Source organism: Lipotes vexillifer, unplaced genomic scaffold (assembly GCF_000442215.2).
Source record: "Lipotes vexillifer unplaced genomic scaffold, Lipotes_vexillifer_v1.1 scaffold165, whole genome shotgun sequence".
In the NCBI taxonomy this organism is placed as follows: Eukaryota; Metazoa; Chordata; class Mammalia; order Artiodactyla; family Lipotidae; genus Lipotes; species Lipotes vexillifer.
This window is the reverse complement of record NW_006799066.1, coordinates 1589801-1614993: the sequence shown is the minus strand read 5'-3', so window position 1 is coordinate 1614993 and position 25193 is coordinate 1589801. Positions and strand designations below refer to the sequence as shown.

General features: G+C 42.0%; 1 protein-coding gene across 1 annotated transcript in view; it reads left to right on the top strand.

The window, feature by feature from the left end:
* ASPH (aspartate beta-hydroxylase) overlaps nt 1-25193 on the top strand; it is a 216926-nt gene that overhangs the window by 155346 nt on the left and 36387 nt on the right. The window contains exons 16-20 of the mRNA XM_007471474.1: nt 2862-2948; nt 10607-10757; nt 13598-13734; nt 19278-19376; nt 21873-21962. Of these exons, the coding sequence (XP_007471536.1) occupies nt 2862-2948; nt 10607-10757; nt 13598-13734; nt 19278-19376; nt 21873-21962 (564 nt within the window). The remainder of the gene's footprint in view (nt 1-2861; nt 2949-10606; nt 10758-13597; nt 13735-19277; nt 19377-21872; nt 21963-25193) is intronic.

Here is a 25193-nt window from a genome sequence, read left to right as displayed (position 1 = left end):
CAACTCACCCAAGAAGATATTCAGGTGGCAGATAAGCATATGAAAAGATGCTCCACCTCATATGTTATGAAATTCAATTTAAAACAAAATGGATATTACTACACACCTATTAGCCCAAAATCTGGAACACTGACACCACCAAATGCTGGTGAGCATGTGGAGCTTCAGAAACTCTCACTCACTGCTGGTGGGAGGCACAGTAGTACAGCCACTTCGGAAGACAGTTTGGTGGGCTTCTTACAAAACTAAGCATACTCGTAGCATACAGTCTAGAAATCTTGCTCCTTGGTATTTATCCAAAGGAGTTGAAAACTTAGGTTCTCACAAAAACCTGCACATGGATGTTCATAGCAGCTTTCGTAATTGCCAAAACCTGAAAGCAACCAAGATGTCCTTCAGTAAATGAATGGATGGATAAACCGGGGTACATCTAGACAATGAAATCTGATTCAGCACTAAACAGAAATGATCTCTCAAGCCATGAAAAGATAGGGAGGAAGCTTAAATTCATATTACTAAGTGAAAGAAGCCAATCTGAATAGGCTACATACTGTATGATTCCAACTATATGACTTTCTGGAAAATGCAAAACTATGGAGACAGTGGATACCTGTCATTCTACATTTGTCCAAACCCATAGAATGTACAACACCAAGAGTGAACCCTAGCGTAAACTATGGACTTTGGGTGATTTCAGTGTGTCATTGTAGGTTCATCAATCGTAACAAATGTACCACTGTGCTGAGCGATGTTGATTATGGGGGGAGGCCGTGCACGTGTAGGGGTAGGAGGTATGTGAGAAATCTCTAGACTTTCCTCTCAATTTTGCTGCAAACCTAAAACTGCTCTAAAAAAATAAAGCCTTTAAAAAAGTTAATATCGTGAGAGACACAGCATATTTTAAATAGCGATACAATGATTTCTGACAATAAATATAACTTAGAGAATATGTTCCTGACTTGATCTATCTCAGCCTTCAAGTCCTCATTCTCTTTGCATTAAGCTGTCCATCAGATAAGAGACCTACCTGGGGCACGCTTTATTGTCTCATGTGGGCTCACACATCCTCCCCACGCTACGATAGTAATAATCATAATAGCTACCATTTTTCATTGCTTTCCATGCGCTCTGCAGCGGCTATAAGCATTTATATATGTTATCAGATTTGACCTTCACAGCAGCCCAACAAAGTGATCAAGTACCCTCATTGTACCCATGTCACAGATGAGGCATATAAGGCAAAGTCGTAAGTAACTTGCCAGGAGTCACACGCCTCCTAAGTGGTGGAGCCCAGGGTCTAGCCAGTCACTCTGGCTCTGGAGCCCGCACTCATGACCACTCCTCTGTGCATATACTGTCTCCCAGACCCTCAGTGCCACTGATGGGCATGTAACAGGGAATAGGAAACCTCCTTCTTCCATGATTTTAAGGAACTTGAATATGGATATTGCCTGTCTCTATTTAGTCAAGCTGTGGAGAAGTAGGTATCAGTAATGATCAGGTAGTAATGTATGGTTTGCTGAGCCCAGCCACGTTTGAGGCATAAACTCTGTTGATGTGAAAGCTCACTCAGTGAGGGTGACAACGTACAAACCACAGTGAGCTTGCATTTATGCATGGAATGAATGGATTTATGGATTGATAGGCAGCTGAAGTGGTGGTAAAGTTCAACTCAGAAAATCCATCTCCATCGCACAGTTCCAATATTCTGACCTGCCGCCTTCCATTAGACACCAGGGGATGTGTGTTTCTCTTTGTGGATGGACTGCGAAGGGGAGAGGTGCCTCACCCCCATGCCAAGACCACCAGCAAGCTTACCTGTTACACATCCCCCATTTCCGCTTGCACAGTGGTGGTCAGAGACCTACCACAGGTGCTTGGACCAGCTTCTTAAGGGCCCGCGTGGGCTTTGGGAGGAGGGGGGGGTCACATAACAAGGAAGCAGTGGGGTGCCCCAGCAACCCGGTGAGCCGCATCAACCCTCATGTTCAATGGGTGACAACGTCGGCGGCCAAGTGGCCCTGTCATCCTGCGTGCTTATTCCCTGCCGACAGTGCCCTTCTCATTGCAGACCCCAGGCATTCTAGCTGCTAGCAGTATGCTTCCCCCAACTGAAATCCTAAACTTTTTTAAGAGTGCATGTGGGAACTGTACATATAGAGAGAAAATGCAATTTCTTTTTTTTTCTTTTTGTTTTTTGGTACGCGGGCCTTTCACTATTGTGGCCTCTCCCCTTGCGGAGCACACGCTCCGGACACGCAGGCTCAGCGGCCATGGTTCACGGGTCTAGCCACTCCGTGGCATGTGGGATCTTCCCGGACCGGGGCACGAACCCATGTCCCCTGCATCGGCAGGCGGACTCTCAACCACTGCGCCACCAGGGAAGCCCTGTTTTTCTTTTTAAAATTTTTATTGGAGTAGAGTTGATTTACAATGTTGTGTTAGTTTCAGGTGCACAGCGAAGTGAATCAGCTATACATATACACGTATCCACTCTTTTCTTTTCAGATTCTTTTCCCATAGAGGCTATTACAGAGTATTGAGTAGAGTTCCCTGCGCTCTACAGCAGGTTCTTATTAGTTATCTAACTTATATATAGTAGTGTGTGCAATTTCTTTAACAATGACTCATGGTACATCATTTGCCAGGTGTCTGCCTTTTAAAAAATAAAGTGTATTTATGTTCATTTCTAGTTTTTTGTTTGTCATAATGCAGTTAGTTATTTAGAATCTTAGGATAAAATTGTCTTAAACTCAGAAAGGAGTCCAGGAAATTTTGACAAAATTACTTGGTGAATATTAAATTGAATAACATTATGCATTTGCATTTATTGTATGTATATAATTGCCTTTTCCTAACAGGGAAGAATTGAGGAAGCAGTGCATGCGTTTGAAGAACTGGTTCGGAAGTACCCTCAGAGTCCAGGAGCGCGATATGGGAAAGCAAAGGTATGCTGAAACCTTGCTACTGAGGATACTGTTTTGATGTCCTTATGCTCTGTATAATTGGATTTTCAAACCCAGTATTTGCATTTTATTTTTCCTTTCTAACTTGTATAGAGAATCGATTTCTCATGCAGGTACATAAATTCAAGCAGTAATTACAGTTTTAAATGAGACAATTAATTATTGCTATTTTGTATTGTGAATTTAGTAACATATTTTGCTCCCCCTCCATCTGGCTTCTCTCCGGTTTTGAAAAGAAAAGAAAGAATAACACTTTTGTCACTGGTTTCCCATCACCCTCACGTTTGTTCCATTTAGACCCACTACCTAGTTTTTACTTCAGGCTCCTTAGAGGTTTAAGAACCTCATTTTATCACTAGAGGTTGCAAAGTGTGGTTAGAAAAGACTTTTAAAATATAAAGTGGGATGGACTTTGTTCTCTGTATAGTTTCTGTCAGTTGACTCATTTCCTAGCCCTTACCTTCTCCCCAGCGCCTTCCCCACCTTCTCCTTTCTTTTCTTGCGTTATGCGGGCCTCTCACTGTTGTGGCCTCTCCCATTTGCGGAGCACAGGCTCCGGACGCGCAGGCTCAGCGGCCATTGCCCACGGGCCCAGCCGCTCCGCGGCACGCGGGATCCTCCCGAAACGGGGCACGAACCCGCGTCTCCCACACCGGCAGGCGGACTCTCAAGCACTGCGCCACCAGGGAAGCCCTCCTTTCTTTCTTTTTTTTTAAAAATTAATTTATTTACTTTTGGTGGCATTGGGTCTTCATTGGGTTGTGCAGGCTTCTCATTGCAGTGGCTTCTCTTGTTGTGGAGCACGGCCTCTAGGCTCGAGGGCTTTAGTAGTTGTGGCTCTCGGGCTCTAGAGCGCAGGCTCAGTAGTTGTGGCACACGGGCTTAGTTGCTCCGTGGCGTGTGGGATCTTCCCGGACCAGGGCTCGAACCCGTGTCCCCCGCATTGGCAGGCAGATTCTCAACCGCTACCTTCTCCTTTCTTATTGGACTTTCTCCATCTTCCAGCTCCTCAATTCATAAAGCTTTTCCACGTCCTTCTGTAGCTGGGAAACCCTCTGTGGGCCACATTCTGTTTTAGATCCTGGGATTTATCATGAAGAACACTCTCGAGGTCTGTGTCCTTGTGGAGCTTATATTCCAATGAAAGATATTTTAAAAGTTTCTTACTCAAGTTTTTTGTAGTGAAAGGCCGCTCTGTGGCAGGCCTATTCTAGGCATTGCAGGCACAGCCATCAACAAAGCACATGGTGTTTTCATTGTAATGGAGAAGACAGTGCATGAGACATAGCTACTGGATACTTTGTCAGGAGACAAAAATAAAGAAGAGCACAGCCATAGGATGTGTGGGGGGTTGAAATTTTGGATAGGGTGGAAGGAAAATATCTCACCGAGGAGGTGATGTTTGAGCAAACCCCTGAAAGTCTTTATAAATAAATATATATTTAAAGAATATTAGAAGGGTTAGAAACAAATCTTTAGAACATCTTACATGATAATACATGCCATAGAGAAAAGAAGGTCATGGAATAAAGAACATGTTATTATGATTTTTTGTTTGTAGGTGGTATGATTGAGAGTGACACAGCAACACGATAATAAGGTGATCAGCAAAGGCCTCCCTAGGGAGGTGACAAGTGGCTGAAACATGTCAAGGTCGAGGAAGGAGCTGTCCAGGCAGAGGGAAGAAGGGGGGCAAGGGCTGTGATGCAGGGAATCAGCCTTGGCTTGATTGGAAGGACAGGAGCAGGGGCATGCTGAGGGAGGTGACACGGGCAGGCAGGAGCAGGGCCTCTCAGGTTGTATTCTCTGTGCGCTGGGGGCCCTTGGAGGGTTTGTGCATGGGTGTGCCCGTCTGGTTGGTTTTTTTTTTGTTTGTTTTGTTTTTTTTTGCGGAGCACAGGCGCCAGATGTGCAGGCTCAGCGGCCATGGCTCACAGGCCCAGCCGCTCCGCGGCATGTGGGATCTTCCCGGACCGGGGCACGAACCCACGTCCCCTGCATCGGCAGGCGGACTCTCAACCACTGCACCACCAGGGAAGCCCTGGTTGTTTTTTAAATAGCGATCACTTTGGTTGCTTGGTGGAGAATGGATTCTGGTGGCACAAGTAGAAGCCAGAAGAATAGGAGACGATTACAGGTGCCCTCGAGATGTGCTGGCTCAGACTGTGGTCATGGCCGTGGAGACAGAGCAGTGGACAAAGGCAGAGCTGAGAGGTCTTGATGATGGATTAGATGTAAGGGTCAGAGAGAAGACTCGAAGGTGACTTCGGATTTTCCGCTCCATGCGGCTTGCTGGGTTCCAGACCAAGGGTGGAAACCAGGCCCCCTGCAGTGGAAGTGCGGAGTCCTAACCACTGGACTGCCAGGGAATTCCCAACTTCAGGGTTTTTGGTTAAGCCATCTAAGGAAAGGATAGTGCCAGGTGGAGGAGGTTTGGGGAGGTACAAAATCAAGCATTCGCATTTGGTCCTGTGAAGTTTGTGATGCCTATTAGAGACGCAAGTGCACGTGTCAAACAGACCGTCGGAGATAATGTAGTCTGGAACTCTGGGTAAAAGCCAGGGCTGATGTACAAATGTCAGGCAGTAAAGCTCCTCCAGCCCTGCCTGGGGGGATGAGACTGTCAGCCCTGCTGGGAAATGGCAGATGCAGAGCTGCAGAAATTTTCCAGACCCAGGAGAAGCTGATAACCCCCCTTTGGAGGGGGCAGTGCTGTCACTTGTGGGTGACACTCACATGGAAACTAACACATCTGGAGATAAAGCGAATGTGCTTTGCTCTGAACTAAAGGTGGCAACCACTCGAAATCCAGATGCTCAAATTCTTCCTATCTCCCCCTTAAAAACTTATTAATTAAATTTGTATTAATTCAGTTTTAATAAATTTGTGAAAATTTAATGCAAAGAAGTTCCTTTTATCCATGGTGCAATACAGACTAGGTTTAGAAGACAGCAACTGTATCATTTCTATCAACTAATTTGGTCAGTAATCCTCCAAAATTGCTAAATTGTATTGCTATTAAGCGAGAGAGAATATATTTCTTACCAAAAGATGGCGCCTATTCAAATACGTGACGTGCTTTGCTGCTACTCCCGGCAGTCATTTGATTAAGAAAAAGCATATGAACTCAAAAGAATAAGGATTGGGCCAAATGCTCATCATGGCAAAAACGGTTCATGCTTTAGAATTTTTCTTTATATGTGATGTTAATTGCGGGTACCAAAGTCTAAATAAATGCAATACTTTTTGCACGTGGCACTTGCTATATTTATACCCTTGTTTACAGTCAGAATTTGAGATTTATGCCTCAGCAATATTTTTTATCTCTAAACTATTATGCTACAAGGTGTTATCAATATTAACATTAATGCAAAATTTAAGCATGGTAAATTAAATTTTAATAGAATAATTTAAAAGAAAGCTTAAATTTGTAGGAGTTTTAAAAGTTCAACAGAACACGGATTTTGTAAGGAGGAGTACGTGATGACTTTTTCGTTCTTTGTTAGCAGATTAAACAACTACTTTGGAATATCCCAACAAATTTTTCAAATTCAGCAACATTAAGTTAAATAGAAACTACAGTATCTGTCATTTCTAAAGTAGCACTGGGGCTTCCCTGGTGGCGTAGTGGTTGAGAATCACCTGCCAGTGCAGGGCACACGGGTCCGAGCCCTGGTCCGGGAAGATCCCACATGCCATGGAGCAGCGAGGTCCATGTGTAACAACTACTGAGCCTGTGCTCTAGAGCCCGTGAGCCACAACTACTGAAGCCCGCATGCCCTAGAGCCCGTGCTCCGCAACAAGAGAAGCCACCACAATGAGAAGCCCGTGCACCGCAACGAAGAGTTGCCCCCGCTCGCAGCAAGTAGAGAAAGTCCATGCGCAGCAAGGAAGACCCAACACAACCAATAAATATATAAATAAATCACTAATAAAATACATGAAAAAAAAAGTAGCACTGGTAGTGTCTTATTCTTTGGATTGCTGTGAAAATCAATTTTGACCAAGTTCCTTGAACATCAGACAAAAAATTATGAGCTCAATTCACTTTATTATCTTACACAAACCATTAGTGCCTCTCAGGCAGAAAATGCCACATCTCAGGCATCTTCAGGCATCTTCTTGCCACAAATAGGAAGGTTGGATGGGGAATTCATTTGAATCAACAAAAGTCTTTCTGATGTTAATGTCCTGTAGCAAATGCTCAGTTTCAGGGCAAATCCTTTATCTACAGATGCTAAACTAATCAATATCAATCAATTTTGATATTCACAGCAAAGCCTATCAGTTTTATTTAAGAGACTTTGAAGAATTATGTACTATTTTAACACTGATATTAAAATTCCATTTCTGGAAGTTCTAAAATGTTTATACTTCATTAAAATGAAGGACCTTGAGGATGGAGGAGGGAAAGGAACAAGGCATGTAGTTGTATCATCTGTCTGTCATTTCAGATTGAGTTTAGTTAAGATATTTATTCCCCTCTATATAGAGAATGATGTCTCGGTTGACATTTGCCCTTGAACTAACCTTGAAGAGACCCTCCAGTTCCAGGATCTGTTTGGTAGCGTGAAGAGGCTACCAAATGAAGAAAGTGAACAAGATGGTCTCAAAAGGGCTCTCTCAGCTCTAGGACTCTGGCATTCTGTGACGTCATCTATGAATGACCATGTTTGGGGGAGTTAACTCACCATAGCCAAACTCACAAGAAACTGATGCTTAAACAGAAAAGCCAGCGTATGAATGTATAGAAGGCCATGCAGTCAGGATGACCAGTACAGGATACTGACATTGGACTTTCTCTCCTGGTAGATAAGTCTACTCTGGAGACCATTTGCAGATGTGAACAGATTGTTGTATATTCTGAAGCTTCTTTTTTCCTGTCAAGCACAGGTGAATTGCCCTTTTCTAATCTAGACATTTTCATCCTATCAATTTTCTTTTATCATCTGTCCACTGTCCATCACCACTGATTCAATTCCAGCCCTTATCATCTTGAGAAACTTAGCCTTATCAGTACATATTAACAAGTTCTTTCTTTGATATGGTATTTTATGAAAAGCTTCCCACAGGTATCTTTATCAATTTGTGCTGATTCTTGTTAGTTTTTCATTTTGGGGTGGAGGAGGGATGCATCATTTCCTTACTGTGTCCTCAAGCTGTGGAGTTAGACTTTGTTTTGTTTCTGCAGGCATCTACATACTGCCTACAGCACACACTTTGTTTTAACAAGGTAAACATGTTAAATAGGATATTCTGAGAAAAAATTACACATGCTACTTTTAGCATCTATATCGTTTTTTTCTCAAATGGTATGCTTCAAGTTGTAGTCTACTAAATCTGATGAGATTTTTTTTTTTTGCTAAGGTTTTTTTTTTTTTTTTTTTTTTTTTTTTTTTTTTTTTTTTTTTTTTTTTTTTGCTGTACCCGGGCCTCTCCCTGTTGTGGCCTCTCCTGTTGTGGAGCACAGGCTCTGGACGCGCAGGCTCAGCGGCCATGGCTCACAGTCCCAGCCGCTCCGCGGCATGTGGGATCCTCCCAGACCGGGGCACGAACCCGTGTCCCCTGCATCGGCAGGCGGACTCTCAACCACCGCGCCACCAGGGAAGCCCCCTCTGATGAGATTTTGATGACCATTTTACAGTTCACCCCTCTCTTCCTACCTCTAGTATTTCAATCCCTGTTCTCGTGGATGTTAGCATGGATGAACTGCTCTGGTCCCTTTCCCATCCCCTCTCACCTGCTGAAGGACATCATTCTAAATTTTGTGTCCCCTGCATCATCAGATTTCCGCCCTCTACTGGGTCTTCTGCATCAGCTTAGAAACAAGGTGTAATATTTCCCATTGTTAAAAAACACTCCCTTGCCTCCACATTACCCTCCAATCACTGGCCCATTTTTCTGCTCCCCTTTACGCCAAAACTCCTTGAAAGAGGTGTGTTCACCTCCTTCCCTCCTGTTTTCTCTTGAGCCACTCAGCTGCGGGTCCCCAGCAGCCCCATGGGAATGCTCTTGCTGGGACCCTCAGAGGCATCACATCGTCCCCAATCCAGAGTGATCTAGTTTCAGTTCTCATCTTGTTCAACCTGACAGCCACTTCTGATACAATTGATCACTCCCTCTCGATACCTTTTGTCACTTGCCCTCCAGAATACCACTTTTTAAATTGTTATTTTTTTCCCTCTTCCTTCCGTCCTTTTTGCTGGTCTTATCCTGGTCCTTTCTGACCTCTGATGACCTTGAAATCTTGCAGCTCTTTAGAGTTCTGTTCTTGGACCTCTTCTTTGCTCTGTCTACACTCACAGCTGCATCTAGCTTCTTAGCTCTAAGTACCCTCTGTATCCTCGATGATTCCCCAGTGTTTCTCTCACTCTGACCTCTCTCCTGAACCCCAGACACATGTAGGCACCTTTCTATCCATATCTCCACTTGAGTACCTAATAGACATTGGGGCTTAAATTTGTCCAAAACTGAACTGATCCCATATCCCTACAAACCTGCTTCTTTCTGCTCTAGCTTCCCATTCTCAGGAATGACAGTTCCAACTGGTCACTGCTCAAGCCAAAAATGTTGAATTCATCCTTGACTTCTCTCTCCCTCTCTCTTATACTCTACATTCAGACCATCTGCAAGTCTGTTGTTGGCTTTGATTTTCAAAGTACCTGTAATCCCACCACCTCTTACCACCTCATTACTGCTACCCTAGTCCAAGTTGTCATCACCCCTTGTCTTGATTCCTGCCAGAATGTCCTAACTGGGATCTCCACTTTTCCCTTTACCCACCTCTGTCTATTCTTCACATCACTGCCAGTATCCTTTCGACTCATACAGGAGATCACGTCAAAAACCGTCAGTGTCTTTCCTTCTCATGTAGAGTTAGTGTAGTAGGATTGGCAGTGGCTTACTAGGCTCTTCATTACCCAATGCCCCACCCCCCATCAGTCTCCTCCTAGCTCCCCTTCAACGTACCAGCCTTTCCTCTATTCCTCAATTCTGCCTCAGGGCCCTTGCTGTTGCTGTCCTCTCTGCCTGGAATGTTCTTTTCCTAGGTATTTTCGTGCCTCACTACTTTCAGGTCATCTCTGATCATCCCGATTAAACTAGCATCCTTCCTGCCACCCCACTGTCAGTACACAGAAGCCTACATTACTTTTATCCACAGCACTTATGGCCACAAGACACATGATACTTTTATATGTATATTGACTTTCCCTTCTAGAACGAAGCAAAATGAGAAAAGGGCTTTGTCTGTTTTGTTCAATTTGTCTGCCACCTGTCTAGAACATAATATAGTTGTTGAAGGAATGAATGAACACAGGAATAACCTAGTGAAAGAACAGGAACTGTGGACTGCAGTTCTATTAATGATGCATAACAGGATATAAATTCCATCAGCCCTCACATATATTAGTCTTGCTTTTATGATAGCCTTTCTCATCGGTAGCTTAGTAGCTAATTTTTCTTCATATTATTAAAATAACATGCCATGTTGCTTTCCTTTATTCTTTTAATCCTTGCCAAAAAGAAAATTTGAATTTGTCTTGAATCACTTTTAAAGCATATCCCAAAGTCAACTTTTCATAACTATTTTGAGCAACTGCAAATACAGCTTGTCCTGGGACATTTCTCCCTCCCTCTAGTGTGAAGATGATTTGGCTGAGAAAAGGAGGAGCAATGAGGTTCTGCGCAGGGCCATCCAAACCTACCAAGAGGCGGCCAGCCTGCCTGACGTCCCCGCAGACCTGGTGAAGCTGAGCTTGAGGCGGCGGTCAGACAGACAGCAATTTCTAGGTGAAATGGAGTAAGAATCAGTTCAGTGGCAATCAATGGCGTGCTTTTATCTGGAAAAACCTGCAGGCTGTGTATACTTTTAGAAGAGTTTAGTTACATGGAAGGGAACCTGAGTTTTATAGCGAATTTCAGGCAACTTCTCTGATTGTGTCAGGCTGAAAGAGTAATCCTTCTTAATTACAAAGATGCACATGGTACTTTGCCACTTACCCACCCCCCACACACACACACTTTAAGGAGGAGGCAAATGGAATTCTGAGAGGTTGGATACGTTGCCTAAGGAATCATAGCTAATAAATTAAAAGGTCTGCAGTCAAAAACTTCCTATCATGCCAAATTCTTCTTTTCTCTCTTAACAATAACCGACTGATTCATGGTGGCTGAAATCATCGGTGCAACAGTTTTTATGGAGGAATGTTAGGAGTTCTAAGCACTCTAAAAATTTTACCTGTAAGTTTTGACTCTATACTAAAGAAAATGATAGAAAAAAAATTTTAATCACTAAGTAAATTTGCAAATGCTTTGAAAAGAGCAGCATAAAGCATCCTTTCTAACTGACCCAGGATCCCAGTGCCAAAGGCAAGGGAGACTCCCTGTACCCTAACTTGATTATAACCAGGCCAGTGATTGGTTCTCTCTCACCTAAAATGCCATCGGTAAGCCAGGAGGGAAGAATCTAAGCCATGTGTAACCCCTAAGGTGGGTTCTCTGCTGGCTGGATAAGTTACGTAGACAAATTATCTTGATTACACTAGGAAATGCTCATAAAAGTAATATTCAAAGTCAACTGAACTTTATATCAAGGATAAGAATTAAAGGTAGTTGTGTTGCTTTGGTAGATGAGTAAAATCTGTGACAGGAGTAGAACCTAAGTGATGATTGGAAACTAGAAGAAAAGGTCTTATTCTAGAAGAATGGACTTATATTCATAAGGGCCAGTCCTGGGGAAGGAAAACATACAGCACACATACAGGATGGAAAAGGCAAGGCTGGGGCTCCATGGAGGCGCTCGCCACGGGCGCAAATCAGTGTCACTGAGTTGTCCTCTCTCCTAGGGCTCTGACATGGCTTGCTTAGCACTGTGGATTTTTTACATTAATTTTGATTTTTTTTTAATGTATAAAATATGCATCTTGATGACTGAATTTTTGGTGCCCTCTTAAACTTTGCCTCTCTTGCCTCACCCTATTCCTGGCCCAGAGGAAACACAGCCCACCAGTAGATTTAACCTTCTTTGGAAACAGTCCTTCGGTATTTGAATATAGTCTTTCCTCTGAATGAGAATGAGGCAGGTTCACTAGAGGAGGGACCCGTGTGCAGACTAGGTGGTGAAGTCCCTTGCGACTCAAAGTGGGGGAGGATTTGGAGATTGGACGCCAGTCCCCACACTCCCCTCTTCCTGGTTGGCAAAGTCAGCATTCATTGCAGTGGTGCAGGAAGGCTTCCTGGAGGAGGTGGCATTTAGCTGACCTTTGAAGTTGGGCTACCATTTGAGAGGGCAGTCTTCTCAGGAGAGGGGAACTTTCAAAACAAAGTCATGGAAGCAGATGCAAACTATTATATATAGGATGGATAAACAACAAAGTCCTACTGTATAGCACAGGGAGCTATCAATATCCTGAAAGTCATGGAAGCAGATGCAAACTATTATATATAGGATGGATAAACAACAAAGTCCTACTGTATAGCACAGGGAGCTATATTCAATATCCTGTGATAAACCATAATGGAAAGAATATTAAAAAAAAAAAAAGTGGAAGGGGCGGGGAGGACATGGCAGCAGGACGGACTCTCACCTGGGCCTTTGTCCTTTGTTGTTTATCTGTTTTATATAGAGTGGTGTGTATATGTTAACCCCAAACTCCTAGTTTATCTCCTGCCCCTTCCCCTTTGGTAACCATAAATTTGTGGTTCAACAGGGGAAGTTTAAAAGCAGCAGAAAAGTGAGCCCAAGTGGGGCAGGTGGGGGAGGAGGGGTACAGAGAGGTAGAGTCAGATTTATTAGTGAAGGAATGAAAGGCTGAGCAAACCATCCCAGACTGGCGAGGAATGGGGAGCGGCCCGTGGGGTGAGTTGGTGGTGTTTTATGCCAAACAGTTTTTCTGTTACTGGAGCGTCCAAGTGCATTCGCTTATTGATGGTCCTACCATGTCTTGGCTAATTTTCAGTTTGTGGTCAACAAAGCCCTTTAGGTAATTAATTGTGTCATGTGGACTCTCATTTTGCACATTCTCCCTTATACAATTTGTCTTTCCAACTGTGGTGAGGAGTGATGACAGTTGGCTCCTGAAATCTTCAATGTGCATCCAACAGCCTTAAAAACGCCTTGAAGCTGGGTTTTCATGACTCATGTGTGCATGGTCCCCTGTCGTCCACCAGAGGGTCCCCTAATACTGGATGATGTCTCCTTTGCTCCAGGACTAGGTCATTACTAAGAGAAGAGGACAGCATAGTACTCTTATTTGCCTGTTCTGTATTCATAGTTTTAATTATAATAAATCAAAAATATCCCAGTAAACATTTTTAAATAAGGAACTGGTAACTAAAACTTTCTTAAGAGGGAATTTGACATAAAAGGGTAAATGTTGACAAATTTAGAAAATAGGAGTGTCTTTAAAGGATTTATAATCAGCATTATATTCAGTATCTATTTATGGGAGTAACTGATGCCTTTGCAGCTGCAGGATGAAATTCTAATGGGTACTTAGCCATCAGTATATAGAATCAGATTTAAGCTGGCCCTCAGGCTCTGTTGAGTAGTCTCTTATGATTTGTAGTCTCAATACAGAGGTGTACAGAATCTGTTTTTATTTCTATTTTTTTTTCTTTCCACCAATCAGGTCACATGAGGGGTTCCCTGCTTACTCTGCAGAAATTAGTTCAACTATTTCCTGATGATGCTTCCTTAAAGAATGACCTTGGAGTGGGGTACCTCTTGATAGGAGATAATGATAGCGCCAAGAAGGTTTATGAAGAGGTAAGCAAGCAGCAATTTGCTACTAACAATTAATCAAATTATTTTGAACACGAAGTTCTAATGTTATTTGTAAATTGCATTTAATACACCTAATCGCTCAATCTCTTTAAGTTAAATCAAATTTGTCTCATTATAGTTGACATATCCTAAATTTTTTCATCTCCCTTTTTTTTTCCACTTCATCAGAAGATTTTAAATTTTAGTTAACATTTGGTATATCAAAACCTTCAACCTATAATTGTGATCTTTTTAAAACTTATATATTGATATTTATCAGTCCACAAGCAGCCTTTCTAAAAATGTTCTTTATGATAGGAAAAGGAACTGAAAAACTTATGCGCTTAAACTCATGAACTTAAAAACACATAATCTTGTACGTTTTTTACTAAAAGACCAAACTAGAGAGAGACTACAGAACGCAAGCCTTTTGAGCACATGGAATAAATGACTCACCTTTCAGAGGGCATTGACTACCTGATCTTCTAGCAAGGATACCTTTAAAAGGATGTCTGCCTTATAATGGATGCTCTAATGAATAACTGCTAAGTCGCAAGTAACTATGTAATCTAGAAAACTATGACTCCTTCAAGCAATGAGGGACGTCATTTGGTACAACTTAAACAGGATACCAAATGAACTTTGAAGCTGGAGCAAGTTAATGCCTCTGTAAAAGAAAGATGAACACATTTACTTGTTATTCTTTACTTTAGGCCTCGGGATCAGTGGTTTTCAGGCTGGTGCACTTTGCATCAAAATGCAGATGTCCCTACTCAGTAGAGACAATATGATTCCTTCTATTTTTAAAATGCTGTCAGGTATAGTGATTTCATACTCAGTCTCGAGACTGGGTCCACCCACAAAGTGGTGCTTTCCTCCTTTTATTACCGTTGGTCCCATAATTGGGAATCACTGGATTTAGGAGCAGTTGTCTTTTGACTTTTGTCCTAATTTTTACATTTTCTGAGAGAGCAGAAGTAAGACCTTTGCTGTTTGTAGCATCTCTAATATCTGTTCAGAGTGGGTCGAGCTTAAAGTGTTGAAAATTTGTGCCACGTGCTAAAGTACCCGTTACAAGTCATAAAATAAGTCCGTACGGGGCATTGTATTTGCTAATGGCTGGGTGCCCTGCCTTGTAAAGTTTGGTTAAAGGAAACATCATGTATCTCAGTGATTCAGGAACATATGAATATAAGAACTGTCAAACTATATCAGACATACCCATTATTCTGCTACGGTCACAAGGCACAAAGATGGAAGTATAGAATTTCTCCCTTCCTTCCTTCCTCCCTCCCTCCGTTCCTTCCTTCCCCAAAACCATGATCAAGTGTCTACAGGGTGTCAAGCACATTTGAGGTTCGGGCGGGATCTGAAAGCATCCTGGTCTCTTTCACCCACTATGGATTTGTCCTTCTCTAGCTTTTCAAAATCTTCCTTAAATATATTCATTCTTTTCACCCGGTACTAAATCTCAACTATGTGAAACATTTTACTTCATTTTGAAACATAAAACTTACCTGCTGTTGTTTATACATTTGAAATCATAACCTCATCGGGATAAACATAACGGGATGCAGAAAATCTAAACTAGAGCCTTATTATACAACCGAGTGAGTTTCTATTTGAAGAAGCATTGCTAAACTGAAAATAAGTGTGGGGTTTGCCTTTTGTACCCTCCTGTCACTGCTAAGTTAACAAGGTTAATAAACTGAATCTGATAGATTCTCTTTACTAAAGTTTATCCTGATATGTTTGTCTCAGTCAAAGATCATTTGCAGCAAATGGATGTTTTGTAATTTTATATTTTTATCCATGTTGATTTTCATCTTTGAGTAAATTTATGAAAATCAGCGATCGTTCCCTTTCTGGGTTTTGTTTTGTTTGTTTTGCTGCTTTTAGTTTCAACAAAGATTGACCCACACACACTTGCTTGGGAAAACAAGTCACTAATCTCGGTTAATTTTAACTTCCTCGATATCTTTCAAATCCCCTCCCTTTTTTTTTTTTTTTTTTTTTTTTTTTCTTGCGTTATGCGGGCCTCTCACCGTTGTGGCCTCTCCCATTGCGGAGCACAGGCTCCGGACGCGCAGGCTCAGCGGCCATGGCTCACGGGCCCAGCCGCTCCGAGGCATGTGGGATCCTCCCGGACCGTGGCACGAACCCGTGTGCCCTGCATCGTCAGGCGGACTCTCAACCACTGCGCCACCAGAGAAGCCCTCCCCTCCTTTTTTAACCCAGGCCCCATCATCTCTTGCCTAAAGTAGGATAGATCCACTCCGTCCAGGCTTGTTCTCCTATGATCTTCATCAACACAAAATGCCAATCTTACCTCCCACCCTTGGCTTCAGCTCTTTTAGTGGTTCCCACTGCCCACAGCAGTGATCTTCAAACGTGTTCCGTTGCGTCCCCTTGCAGTAAAAACTGTTCAAACAAAAACTTGTGATATGTATGTTTATGTGTTTATATATTATGTCTGTGTATGTATGTACTAATCTGTGATGTACATTGTGAAAGGTCCACGTTCTAAAATAGGTCTTAATATGAAATGAAATATTTCAAATACTTTAAAAATTTCATTTAACTGCCAACATTTTTTTAACTCACACTGAAAAATTGATATTTTAGTCACATCCATGTGCAAAGACTATTTATGATTGTATGATTTTTTTTTAATCCTGGTAGTGTGTCCTGCAGAGTTTGTGCTGGAACTAGAAATGTCAGCTCTGCCAGTTTGTTGTTGTCTGTGCCTTGTGCGTATGTGTGTGTGTGTTTGTATGTGTGTGTATGTGTAAAGAGAGGGAGGGAGAATCTGTGTAACATTTTTAGTATTAATCTCAATTTGGTTTTCTTAGAAATCTTCATTTTCTGAGGGCTTGTTGATTACACCTAGATAATACAACCTGTGCATCCATTATGCACCGCATGTAAACTGCAGTAAGCACGGTAGGTGATCGTAAAGAATCAAGCCTAGAGGGCAGCCCTGTCGGTCACTCTGGGTCCTGATCGCCCACCCTCCCCTCACAGCAGGTGTATGAGTGGGACGTGGGACTGTCCACCATGCAGATGAGAGGAGAGCCCTGGAGCAGTTGCACAGTCCATATTATATTTCATAGACAGATATAGGTAGAGCATTTGTCATTTCTTTCCACTCTCCCTGAGGATTATCTTGTACGTGATACTGAACAGGACCTTCCGTGGTTTGCCTCCTGTCCTTTTCTCCAGTCTCATTGCCTTTGCTGTTCCTGGCCCACTATTCCTTTTTATTCACTTTCTCCTGTGCCTTGAATGCCTCCCCCAAAGTCCCCCACCTTCCTTTTCCCTGGTGAACTCCCATTCATCCCTAAATAACTTTTAGCACTCGCCCCTGCCACACCCACCCTAGAGTGAGCTAGATGCCCATCCTCTGTACCCCTCCGTGCCTCACGCCTATTGCTGTGCTTACACTTACCACGGCGCATTGCTGTGGTCCTCTTGTGCGTCTGTCGCCTTCCCTTGACTGAGAGCTTCCTGAGAAAAGAGGGTATATCTCATTTATGTTGATATGTCCAGAGCCTAGAAAAGTTCTGTGTGTTCTGAAATAGCTAGTAAATTAATACATTTGCTAATTACTTGAGATGATGGCTATGTCTATGGCAAACAGAAATGTCATCTGTATAGCTGCAGTAATTGTAATAATTCCTTCATAGTTGTGCTACCAGAAATGTGATCAGCCTCAGTACAGTTCAGTTCCAGAAGTGTTTATTGAGCTCTGGCTCAGCACCTGACTCAGTAACAGCGCTGTGGAAGGTGCAGAAGAGGCAGAGTCTGGGCTCTCAGAGATCTAGTTGGGGAGTTGAGCCCGGCATGCACCCATCCGTTCAGTTAGTACAGAGTTCTCCACGACCTGCTGTGTACTCAGCACTGCTCCAAGCACTGGGGGTCAGCAGTGAGTGCAACAGACAAAATCCCTGCAGAGTTTCCATCTTTGTGGAGGAAATCCAAATAAAATAAGTCAGATGGTGACGAGTGCTATGAAGAAAAAGGAGTCTCACCATAAACAAGTTAGAAAGTGATAGTGATGCAGCTGGAGGGTCTGTTTTATATCAGGTGATTCGGCTTAGGCTTCACTGAGATGCTAACCTTTGAGCAAGGATTTCATCACAGTAAGGGAGTGGGCCATCTGGATGTCTGGGAGAAGACGGTTTGAGGCAAAGGAGTACTGCATGTGCAAAGGTCCTGAGGCAGGGGTGCCTTTGGCCTTCTATGCAGCAACAAGGAGTCCAGGGTGCCTCAGAGTGGCTGATGGGGGTGGATAGGAGAGGAGGCCAGAGAAGTAGAGAGGCCCAGCCCAAGGGAGGTCTTAGAGACTGTTCCTAGAACTTGGTCTTACTCTGAGTGAAATCAAACCCCTTTGGGTTTTGCATAGAGGAGGGATAAAATCTGACTTAGGATTTAGTGTGTCCTTTCAGGACCCATGTAGAGAATGGGTTACAGGAGAGTGGGGCTGGGGTTCAGAGGGTTAGCAGTTAGGAGGCTTCTGTAAGAAGGTAGCAGAGAGACAATACACTTGGACCAGGATGGCAGCAGTGGAGGAAGTGACAAGGAGTTTGATTCTGAATATATTTAATGGTATCGTTGGCTGGATTTGCTAGTGGATGAGGTGCAGGCGCAGATGCAAGATGGAAAACACTAAAATATTGGCAGGGTGCACTGTGGACTCACCAAGAGTATGGGGTCCCTGCCCAGCACACTTACTCCTTCTGTGTAAAAGATCCCATGACTCCCTTTTCCTACTCAGGCTCAAGGATGAAGACAAGCTGTAGGATATTCATCTTTTCTCTACATGCGTTCAACTCAAACCTTCTTTACCCTTTACTTTTGGTCTGTAAATTAGTTTGTCAAAGCAGCTTCACAAGTTGAATGTTTTTTTGGTTTCTCACTGCTAATATTTAATTTAGAGGCATTTTGCGTAATTTATCTTTAATCGTAGTAAATGCATACGATAATAAACAATGATCTGATTTATATTAAATATTTACCTGGGTTTTATCACAGAATATTGGATTTGGTCACCACTTTATCCTCAGTCTTTAAAATAGTCTGGGTGTTCAAGAAATTTATGATGGATCGTGATATATTTTCAATGCAAATCTAAATTTTCTCATAATTAAGGCAATGTATAAAGCATGTACATAAAGAAATGCATATTAACATTTGGAGTTGACCTCAAGTAAAGCTAATTTAAAGCAGTTTTTCGTGATCACTACAAAAATACTGAAGTCATGAAATTGACAGAGGTTTTGCTGATTTGCATTGTTAAAGCAATGCTTTAATGGTCACTGCCTTTTCATTCATTTCTTCATTCTTGGAGAACATTTTGAATTGAGGGGAATTGGGGCCATTTAAGCCTAAGGTATTGCAATGAGACAAAACACTATAGCATTTTAAGCTATGACATCATAATCCAGTCCCAGTACTGTACAGCAAAGCTAATAAAAATTTGTTTTGATGGTCATTTGTAGAATTCATAGTCCATCACAATAGCTTTTTGTTTTCTTTGGGTTTAGGTTCTAAATGTGACGCCTAATGACGGTTTTGCTAAAGTGCATTATGGCTTTATTCTGAAGGCACAGAACAAGATTGCTGAGAGCATCCCTTATCTCAAGGTAACTCCCTCCGTTTTCCTCTTCTGATCCCTTTGAGTCATTTGGACACCCTTGATTATGTATTGTAGATTGATTGGCATGCACTGCTGACTCTTTTCAATGCTGAGATGTACACCCTTGGACCATGACATTCACAGACAGTGTGGACCTTCAGCATATAGTCAAGAGTATCAGAGGCAGAAGTACCAACTATGTGAGCAGAGACTATTTGGAAACAATTTCATGAAGGAATTCCTAAAACTGCAGTTGTTATTAGTTGATAAGATATTTTAAAATTTGGACAATGTGTTAACTGTTACTTTTACAATTTTTTTTTTTTGTGGTACGCGGGCCTCTCACTGCTGTGGCCTCTCCCATTGCGGAGCACAGGCTCCGGACGCGCAGGCTCAGCAGCCACGGCTCACGGGCCCAGCCGCTCGGTGGCATGTGGGATCTTCCCGGACCGGGGCACAAACCCGCGTCCCCTGCATCGGCAGGCGGACTCCCAACCACTGCGCCATCAGGGAAGCCCACTTTTACAATTTAATTATACCTTGAAATGACTTTGAACAGGGCTCACAGAAACCTTTAGAAAGCGAGGTAACAAATGCAGACTGAATAGGACAAATCCCCAAGAGCCTGATAGCCTTGAAGTCTCAGATTAAAATATGCTATCATTTTTTTCTCACATAAAAATTGAAGTTCACCAGAATCACATTTGGTCTGGCTCAGGGGTCTCCAGCAGAACTTACTGCCACAAAGGAAATGGTCTTTATTTGTATCCTCTAATATGGTAGCCACTAGCCACACGTGACTGTTGAGCATCTAAAATGTGGCTGGTGTGACTGAGGAACTGAATTTTTTATTTTAATTGTAATTTAAATAGTAACACTAGCTCCTAGCTACCATATCAGCCAGGTAGCTGATTGGCTACTTGTGAACTTTAATTAGTACTTTTGTGATCCACCTTTGTGATCTCTTTCTTTCACATGACTTTGATCCGAGATCCCCAATAGCAACCCACTGATTGCAAGTAGCTTGCATGTTCTATTTGGCCAGATAATTCTCTTAAAAACAATTTTAAGGCTTCCCTGGTGGCGCAGTGGTTGAGAGTCCTCTTGCCGATGCAGGGGACGCGGGTTCGTGCCCCGGTCCGGGAAGATCCAACATGCCGCGGAGCAGCTGGGCCCATGAGCCATGGCCGCTGAGTCTGCGCATCCGGAGACTGTGCCCCGCAACGGGAGAGGCCACAGCAGTGAGAGGCCCGCGTATCAAAAAAACAAAACAAAACAAAACAATTTTAATTGCTTGCCTTAGTTGAAAATCTGAACATTTTATATAATCATGCAGATTTCTGGTGTCTCTGGAAAGTTCACATGTGGCCCACATCTCAGCACAGGAGCTGAGCAATGGTGTCCCCTTGAGGTGGGCATGCACCCCTCAGTCTGTCTTGGCTGTCACTGGGCCTCTGCAGCCTGCCTGTTCCCTACCATGACCCTGTGGGCATGTGGGTTTTTCTGATTTAAAGTGTTCCCCTTAGATTTCCTTTCATATAATAAGGACCTAACGGTACTCTCCTGGCTCAGGTATGAGGAAGTGGAGGGCAGGGTTGGTTAGTTAATGAGCAAAAGGGCGTTTATTTGAGTGTCAGTCAGTCAAAAGCCGAGATCACAGCTCTCCTCTCATGAGTGATGCTTCTGTTCCGTGCTGCTATTTTCCAACATTATGCAAATAAAATTTCTTCTGAGTAAAAGATAACGGGCTCCTTGTGAAGAGGCCTCAAAGATGCAGTTTTTTAGACATTTAAATATGTTGTATCTTCATCCTTCTTTTACTTTTCTAAATTCATTCTCTTGCTCTTTCTGATTTTTACATAAGTTTACATAAGTTTACATAATTTCAGTTCTTTCTGATTTTTACATAAGTTTAAATTTCAGTTCTTTTCAGTTCTTCAGTGGGGATGGAAATCAGCTGAGTGTTTTAGGATAGGAGGTGTTTAATAAAATTAAAGATTCCAACTGGCTTTAATCCTGTTGTATGTTCTGTCAAAGATTTCATTGAAAAGTGAGGACACATTTGTTTTGAGTGGAAAAATAATATTATTTGCAGTTGGGTCTCTATCATTTCAAACATCTATGAGCAGCTAAACATTTTGGTTCAGGGATAAAAAAGCCTCTAGATGACATATGGTCAGATTTGGAGAGCAAAATAAACGTGATAGAAACTCGGACAAAGAAATTCTTTGAGATATTGAAATACAATTGCTCCTGCAGAGACAGTTCACAAAGCGTCATACTGATTTTGTGGGGTATTCCACTGTTAATTGATGATGAATATATTGTTTAGTTGAACTTTATTACCTCCCTTTGGCTTTGCATTGTAAGTGTTGACCAGTAACCTAATTGCCAAACTTTAATATTGAGGTGATTTTCTGATTCTTAGAAAACATTAAGTAAATCAATGAATTAAATCTGGTGTTTAATTCTTTCATAAATACTGACACTGTCCTTTCTACAGGAAGGAATAGAATCTGGGGATCCTGGCACTGATGATGGGCGATTTTATTTCCACCTGGGGGATGCCATGCAAAGAGTTGGAAACAAAGAGGTAATGCATTCGTGAACTTTTTGTTCTCTTTAACAGAAGATAGAGGAGGGGGAAAGTATTTCTATGAGAGAGTTGCAATTGAAAAACATGTGTTAAGCATAAACTTTTGAAGGTGGTGATTTAAACTTTTTGTAACAACCTAACAATTCTTACTAAATCCTATAAAGAATTTTTGGGATTTGACTTTTATAATTTCTTTCAAGAAAGTATCTGAATAATCATGAGTAGCCTCTGAATTAGTGTGCCTGTGTGTATGTCTGTGTGTGTATCTATAGAGATAGATATTGCCTTGAAAAAATATTTTTAAAATTATGAAATGAAGAGATGTGTCTGAAATATTTAAAATATTTTTGAGATAATTTTACAGTTTGCCTAGATTTATTTTTATTTTATTTTGGAATTTAAAAAGTAGTTATTTTTAGAATGAAGCCTTTATTCAACTGATTCCTAAGCACACTGAACCCAGTAGTTAATTGTGTAATTTACCTTCCAAAATATTTAATGCCAAGTTGAATACCTATAGCTATAATAATGACTGCTATTGACACAGAAAATATAGTAGCTAAAGCAAATCACATGTTTTCTTTGTGATTATTCCTTTTTTTCTGAGTACAGTGTCAGCTTCTTTAAACATAACATTTGGTCATTAATCATGACATCATACCATGTAAATTCCCAAACTCTCACGATCCACTGTGGTTCACACAACATTGCTGGGCTGTCCTTCACCATCGCGTGGCTCTAGGCTGGGCTGTCCTTAGAGTCAGGGATCAAAGGCTGTAGTGAGTCCTTGGCTCTTTGTAACCATGCATTCCATATATGTAATAAAGTGACATCTAAGGATAACATAGCTTCGGGTTTCTAAAATTAATAAGAACATGGGACCATTTGGACAACTGGGTGTTCATTGGAGCAAGGGGTTTTGTGATGGGGTCATTGCCAGCTAGTGACAGGAACCAATTTCGGGTAACAGAAATTTGGATAATTGACACTGTTTTCTTTATACATTTCTGTGTATCTATACCTTTCCCCCTCTGACCTACCAGTCAATCAACTGGAATAGAATGAGAAACGAGAGGCAAAGAGAAAGAAGGGAGAAGAAATTGCTGATTAGTAGTCACTTTTGTGTTCCTTCATTCCTTTAAGATGTAAATGCCTGGTACCTCCTTTGAATGAGAGGGATAAGAAAGATTTTGCTACAGTATCTAACACTTGATAAGTGTTCATATGTGATTGCTATAAATGTAATTGTCACTAATTAATTAACCTTTTAACATCTCATGGTCCAGGACAAAGGCATGTAAAAGAAGTCTGTGATTTATTCTCACATCTTAGATGAAAACAGCCCTTACTTCAAGGGCAAAGAATTCACTACTACACATTGTTAGGGGCTTGGGATTTGAACCTGTGGGATTGTTCTATCAGCTTAATTATCATTAAGACGCAAAGAACAGCACAGTTCTTGAATTTAAATGCTCACAAAGATTCATCCTTATAGGAGAAACAAGCCTATAGAAATCCCACGTTAGCATATTCTCCATATTAGGTGTTGAATCTGAGTTGACTCTCTGTGCTCTGAGTTTTCATACCGGGAAGCAACCCTCCTTCATGCTCTTAAGCTCTGCTCCAGGCATGAAAAGAGAAGCAAAACCACAGCCTCTGTGCTGCAGAAGCTGACAATAAAGTAGTTTTGACTTTTCTCACGGGATCGTTTCGTATGGGCAGGAAACGGGAGAAAGACCAATCATGATACTCTCGTAGCAGTTCAGCCTCAGCTTTTCCCAGAATTTCTGTAACTCCCAAATCCACATTCGAGCTCCCGTCTCCTACTCAAAGTCCACAGTCCACTGCCTGCCGAGTTTCTCCACACGACGCCGCAGTGACAACTCACTTGTTCTCCTCTAAACCACGTTTCTTCCTGGGTTCTGGCTCTCATTGGTTGGTATTGCCAGCTCCCAGGACCCAGACTTGAATCAGCTTAGCTCCGCCCTTTCCTGTGACAAGCCCCCTCCTCACTCCAGTCCGGTCAGGTCAGTCAGCTTCTTCGGATGTCTGGCGTCCATCTCATCTTCCCTCTTGCTTGGTCGGTGTTCTAATTCCAGCCTTTGTTACCGTCCACCTCTGTGATGGCTGCAAGAACCTGGCCGTCATTTCCTGCTTTAGTCTTGCTTTCTTCCAGGCATCTTGGGCTCAAGAACCCCATGGTGCAAAATAGAAATAAAGCCCTCTTCCCAAACGATGGCATTCATGGTTCTCCCAGGCCAGTTGAACCACCTGTTCTCATCACAAGTGTGTGTCCCATGTCCCACTGTGCACCACGCTCCAGGCAGAACAGGCTCTGGCTGCGGTCACGTACCACGGACGCCAAACGTGGCCTGGGCTTTTCTGAGTTAGACTCTCTTGACATTACTATTTCTATGTAGTTATGTAGTGTGTGTGTGTGTGTGTGTAAACTATACCTGGCATTAATTTGAAGTATAGTAGACATTGATATAGACCATATTTAACAAGGTGCCCAGGTATGCTTTCTGTCTATTTTAGTATTCCTGTAAAGAGGATATTTTCAGAGGATTCTAACAACTTGATCATGGATTTTCTAGCAACTTTTATTGTGAGGTAGTCTATATGTTTAAAAAAAAAAAAAGCAGTCTGGCTGAATTCATTGGGTCTCCTATATAATTGAAGGTATCATTGAAGATGATTTTTTTAATTTCGAATATATCATTTCACAGTTTTGTTTCTCTAAAAGTTAAATGGCACTTTGATGCACTGTTTGATGCACTTTGAGTGTCAGAAAAGCTCTATGTGCAGTTAAACATGCCCCCGTAAGCAAAGTCTCTTGCCCAGACATTCAGCCTGGTGAGTGTTAAGGCCAAGACTGAAATCTAAGACTTGTAACTCCTGAACTAGAGTTATAAGTTTTTCTATAATATGTATATTAATATAATATGATAATAATATATTTTCCTGTAAGAATTTTTCTCACTACTCTAACAATATGCCTAGTCCTTAAAGTGAATTGCTGATGATTAAAAATCTAATGGACTGTAAGAGTTTCCAAAAATCATCTGTTGTAATTAATAATGTTGTTTAATAATGAAAATTATAGGAAACAAAATCCTAAATTTAAATTGGACAAAAATAACTGAAATACTCAATTTAATTTCAAAGGTAAAATGCTATATTTTTTGAAATCAATGAACCATGAGCCGTTTTTTTTTTTTTTTTTTT